Here is a 5,923-nt window from a genome sequence, read left to right on the forward strand (position 1 = left end):
TCACTGTTTCCCCCCACACCCCACCCTCGCAGGCTTCTCCTCCCGGCCGAGGCTTCTTAAAAGAACCTCGCGCTGCCTCGCGGCGAGGGACCGGTGCCGCTGCGCGCTTTGCTTGGGGTCAGGCCGCGCTCGGGTCAGGCACAGGCGTCCCCAGCCCTGTGGCCGCCGAAGCGCGCCTCCACGCCTCCGCCCTGGGAGCCGCCATCTTGCCACTTCCCCTCGCCCGGCCGTCCGCGGGCGTCAGTAGCGACTTTCAGCACAAAACAAAGATGGCGGCTGCGGCATCTGGGGAATGCCCGGATGAGAATGCCTCAGACGCCGCTGGCCCCGCCCCCTTGGGAACTGCCCCCTGGGTCGCTGAAGGGACACACGCCAGAGGAATCGCTTTAACCAGCAGTGGGGACAGGGCACAGGTTGCTGAGGGTGGCTGACGGAGACATTAGAGTCAGGCTTCGTACCGGGGAGCGGACGTTGTCCTGCTCCGCACGCCCAGCTGCCTCCGGAAAGGTGGCCCGAAGCCCGCCTCCGGGGGAGCCGGAGGCGGGGTGGGAGTGAGCGGTAACGCGGCCTGGCGCGCCACGCCGGGGGCGGAGCCCTCCCAGGCTCCCAGGCCTGCTGTCCCGCCCCCACGCGGGGGCGCCGCCGCGGCCAGCGGCGCCCCGAGAAAAAGAGCGGGGGCCGCCGCGCGCCGAGCCGCCTGCCGCCCCTCCTGCTGTCGGGCGGGCAGCCAGGCTGGCGGCGCCTGAGGCGAGCGGGCGGGCGCGGGAGCGGTCCGCATCGCCCCGCGTCACCTCGCGTCACCCCGCCCCGCCTGCTTCCCAGGACCCCGCGCCCCACCCCGCGCGCAGGCGCACGGCCGCCTTTCGGCTCCGCCCTTTTTCGAGATTTGAATTTCCCCCAGCAAAGCGAGAGAGGCAAAATACCCGGATGGTGATCGCCGGCCTTTTCGCGCCAATCCTGTAAGTTCTCACAACAACCTTGAGAGGTGGGTACTGTCATCACCCCTATGTTCCAAATCTTGCAGGAGGCTGTCTGGTCGCTGCACTGTCATGCTCACTGCCAGACGCAGGGCTCTTGGAATGACAACAGATGATTTTTCTTGTTTCTCTCATCTTTATTTGATCTTTACATTCACCAACCTCCAGCCGAAATTTGGCCTTTCCCGCAATTACGAGTGTAGGCAGCAAAGCACAGAGCGTTAGCCTGGTGACTGTGTCACCAAAGGAAATGACAGATCATTTGAGATCATATGAATTTTCTTGTAGATATCCTGAAATTAAAGAAATTACACGTTATTATAGAATAACTGCTTTGAAATTACTGTAGTTGGGCTTCCCTGGTGGTGCAGTGGTTGGGAGTCTGCCTGCCAAGGCAGGGGACATGGGTTCGAGCCCTGGTCCGGGAAGATCCCACATGCCGCGGAGCAGCTAAGCCCGTGCGCCACAGCTACTGAGCCTGCGCTCTAGAGCCCATGAGCCACAACTACTGAGCCTGCATGCCACAACTACTGAAGCCAGCGTGCCTGGAGCCCGTGCTCCGCGGCGGGAGGGGCCCCTGCGGTGGGAGGCCCGCGTACCACAGCTGGAGAGAGCCCGCTCGCAGCAATAGGACCCAACGCAGCCAAAAATAAATAACTAAAATAAGTAAATTTATTTTAAAAAGGAAATTACTGTAGTTATTCAACCTGCCCATAGATCCTGTAATTTAACCTATTAGTAAAGAAGCACGTATATTACTATATCATACATTTTCAAAAATACTTTAATAACTGTCTTTCGACATATTAAGTTTCTGTTGTAATTCTGTTTTAGTTTATGCATTTGGAAGCATTTGTTTGAGAAAAGACCAAAGAGTCCTGTGACACAGGCAAAGGACAAGAGCCCTCATCTGTGTTTCTGTGCCACCAACTGCCCTAGGTGACCTTGTCCGTTCACGTCACCTCTCTGGCCCCAACTCCTTCCCCTGTAAAATAAGGAAGCCAAGCTGCTGGTTCCCAGGCGCCTTAGCCACATTCAGTGATTCTGTCCTCAGAGTTCAAGAATCACTACGGTAGTTCCAGGCTCCTTGGGCATCCAAGTGGCCCAGATTGAGCTCTCCTGCTGCTGGTGTCCCACGGTACAGCCCTCAGACTGGCGTCCCCTTAGCCGCAGAAAGGGAACAAGGTGGTCAGGGTAGTCACGGGCACGGTAAGCAGTTGTCATGAATGATACAGGCCAAAGAAACCACCACTGTGACAGTGACAGTGGCTCCTGCTTCAATGCATACAGACTGCGGAAGCAGGAGAGTTTAAGGAACACGTCTTAACCCCTTAGCCAGGAGATTGTCACGTTTTGCAGGACTTCCCCCAGAGACCCCAACACCAGACCAGGGGAGAGCCCTTGGACCTTCATGTGCCGGGGGAAGCCAGGAAGAACTTTGAGAGTCATGTAACAAGTGTCACAGCACCTCAGGGGTACGGAGGAGCTAGGCCATAAGGTACCCAGCCTGGCCTTCCTGGTGGACTTGGGAAGTTCGTTTGATTACACGTCACTTTCAGCTTGCGCAAGGGCTCAGTAGCCTCTGGCCAGCAGTGGGAGAGGAGTCACTTTCCACGCCCTTCCTGGGCCTCCTTGTCTATCAAGCTGACAGTGTTGGACTCCGGTCCCCAGCTCTCCTCCATGCTGGCTGGCAGACGAGAGGGTCAGGCTGGCGCTGGCCGCGTGGGGCCCAGGAGGCCTGGGTCTTCACACCAGGGAGTCGGGCCCCAGGTGGTGCCAGGGAAGGACCTGGAGAAACGAGGCCGGGCCTCAGCTGGTGTCCCAGCCAGACTCAGGAGCGGAATGGGGAAGTGCTGGTGCCAGAGCGGAAGGCATAGCCGAGTTGAGGGTGTAAGCAGGCCAGGCACAGGAGGGACCCGCAGGACTACATGAGCACGGCACTTTGGTGTCTGCGAGAGGTTGGGGCGTGATCGTGTGTGAGTGGAGAGCCGGCCACCGAAGGGTGCTAAGCAGGGGCGGCCCTTGAGGGAGATGCTGGGGGCTGCTGTGTGCAGACCACGTTAGCGGTGGCCAGCCTGGAAGTGGGAAGCCCGGGGCAGGGGCAGCCCCCCAGCCTAGAGGCTCCTTAACCGGAAGCCGCAGCGGGGAGGCGTGAGACAGCGCTGCGTGCTGAGGTGGCGGTCAGGACAAGGCCTGCGGTTCCCTCGTGGAAATGCCGGTCCCCTTAGCAACAGGCCCCCAAGGCAGGATGGGGGCCAGAAACCTCACCAAGACACCCAGCGGGCCCCGTCCCGGATCTTCCACATGGGCCCCACGGCCAGTCTGAGAAGCGAAATGGCAAACAGGATGAGGAAAAAGAGCAGGGGTGCTGGTTTGGGGCTTGAACCGAAACTGAGCTGGTCTTTGCTGAGCAGCGGAGGGCGAGCGCAGAATCAGACCCTGCCCGGCCCTTTCAGGGCCTGAACTGCAGGAGGGCAGGTGGACATTGGGCCTCAGAAATAAACTGTGGTCTACATAGCTAAGAACTCATTTAATTCACACCATGACTCTGCAGGGAGGTACTGGTAGCATCCCCATTCTGCAGGTATGCAAACCGAGGCCCGGAAGGGTTAAGGCCCAAGATCACACGGTTAGTAGCTGGGGGCACTGGGCTTTGAACACGGACAGTCCCTCTCGTCCCCATGCTTGCCTGCCTGATTGCTGTCTTCGCTTTGAGTCACTTTCAGGGCATTGAACCTCTTCTCTTGTTGATATTAATACATCTCTTGGCTACCTGGCCAGCTTACACTGCAGCAGGCCCCAGAGCAGTTGACGGTCCATGAAAAGTCCACATTGTTTTAAAATTATCGGACTGCTTCTGTGACTGCAGGAAGTGGAAGGTTTTCTTGTGAGCCAAGGACAGAAGGTGATTTTGAAAGGCGTGGTACTTCAGGGGCAGGCAGGAGGGTGAACCAATGGGGGACAGCTCCCTGTGCCACCTGGCCTCACATCTAAGAAGCAGAAGGGAGTCCTCCCCCGCCCTCCTCCTACCCACCCCCGCCATCCTTGCCTTAGATTCCAGAACTCGGACCACAGCAAATGGTTTCTCTTTTAACTGGGTATTTGGTTCAAAGGGCTTTGGGACTGGCTTGGAAACTTCCACATTTGTAATGCCACTGAGGTGGAAAAGCCCATTCTGAGTTTTAACAGCAGACCTAGGAAAGATTTAAGTCTCCAAATGCAGTGGCTCGAAGGGAACTAGGGCAAGGGGCGGGACTTTTATAGCACACAGATGAAAGAACAAGAGCATAGGTATCAGGAGAGAGGGGCACAAAACCTCTCGGTGAAAGAGGGTTCTAGAGCCTTCTAGAGGCCGTGCATAAGAAGGTGAATGGACTGGGTATTCCTGCACTTTTATTTCTGTGGGGTTTTTTGGGTTTTTTCTGATGTTGGTGGATCCTGAGGCTGAGAATCGGGAAGATGGAGACCCTTTTTCGGATGGATTTCTTTCTACCCACACTCTTTAACTACACTCTTTTTGTAACCACAAAGGAAGAAGGCAGAACGATCCTCCACTGGTGCCAACCAATCAGCAGAACCCTCGCCTTCCTCTGGGCCACTACCTCCACGCGGGGCAAGGTCGCAGCATCTGCGTCGGAAATCACGGGGAATTCTTCCTGCTGGCTCAGCTGGGAGGCCGAGGAGTGTTTTGCAAAAAAACTGTTTGTCTGAATTCTGAAATAACAGTGGAGACGGCTGCTCTCTTAAGCTCTCCGACCCGGGTCACACATAGGGTTCCAGATGAAGCCCGAGTCGGGGCAGGCCCTCTTGCACGTGGCCCTGGTCAGCTGCCTCTGCGCGGCCACCGTCCACACCGGTGTTTTCGCAGGTGTCTCTGTCGCAGTGGGCTATGAGCACTACGCCGAAGCGCCGGTCGCCAGCCTCCCTGCCTTCCTGGCCATGCCCTTCAACTCGCTCGTTAACGTGGCCTACGTGCTCCTGGGGATGTACTGGCTGCAGAGCAAGGCCAGCGCCCCGGGAGGCCCCACAGAAGCGCGGAAGGCTTGCTACGTGAAGGACGTCTTTGCGGGCATGGCCCTGGTCTACGGCCCGGTTCAGTGGCTGCGCATCACGACGCAGACGCGCCCCACCGCCGTGTCGGAGCAGTGGCTCACCTTGCCCATCTTTGCGTGGCCGGTGGCCTGGTGCCTCTGCCTGGACAGGGGCTGGAAGCCCTGGCTGTTCCTGGCTGTCGAGGGCCTCTCCCTGTGCAGTTACAGCCTGGCCCTGCTGCACCCCCGTGGGTTTGGGGTGGCACTGGGTGTGCACATCGCAGCCGTTGTGGGGCAGGCCCTGCGCACTCAGGGAAATGACCCCAAGAAATCCATCAGACTCAGGGTTGGACAAAGAATGGTTGTCTGCTTCGGGATGTGGGCTACAAGCGTGGGCTGGCCGACAGTGGGGCAGGGTAGCCTCTGGCTGGCGTGCCAGGCCAGGCGCTGGGGTTACAAGTGAGCGTCTCCAGAGGTATCTGGCCTCAGGGAGACTGAGTCATAGTAAACACACGCGCCTAGCAGACTGGTGGGGAAATCCGAAGCCCAGAGCACTAACTCACTGTGCCATCTGTGACTGCCAAGCTGACAGCAGGTCAAATGGGAGTCACATCACCTCAGATTCTCTGTGGAGCAACACCCGCAAATGTCAAGAGGTGAGTCCTCAACAGAGTGTTGCTTGCCGGGTCTTCCCTCAGAGCCAGGGTATAGCTTAGGTGTCCTCAGCAGCTAGGGTTACTGCAGTGTCAAGTGTCTGTCACCCACGGAGAAACCTGGGTCCTTCGGAACCATGATCCCCTGATGGCATCCCAGCGTAGGGCCATGGAGTTGGCATCTTTCAACCCCAAAGCGTGCTTCTCATGCAGATGATGACGTTTGAACAAGAGAGCCCCCTGGGTGGGGGAACACTGAGGC

General features: G+C 58.1%; 1 protein-coding gene across 1 annotated transcript; it reads left to right on the plus strand.

The window, feature by feature from the left end:
• Positions 1-915: 915 nt before the first annotated feature.
• On the plus strand, positions 916-5,471 carry TMEM187 (transmembrane protein 187; the record flags this gene model as incomplete). Its single annotated transcript, XM_082865172.1, has 2 exons — positions 916-985; positions 4,509-5,471. Exon 2 carries the CDS (start codon positions 4,758-4,760, stop codon positions 5,469-5,471), a length of 714 nt encoding a protein of 237 aa, XP_082721298.1. The 5' UTR covers positions 916-985; positions 4,509-4,757.
• Positions 5,472-5,923: the final 452 nt, after the last annotated feature.

This window comes from Leucopleurus acutus (assembly GCF_964270905.1).
Source record: "Leucopleurus acutus genome assembly, chromosome: X".
Taxonomy (NCBI): Eukaryota; Metazoa; Chordata; class Mammalia; order Artiodactyla; family Delphinidae; genus Leucopleurus; species Leucopleurus acutus.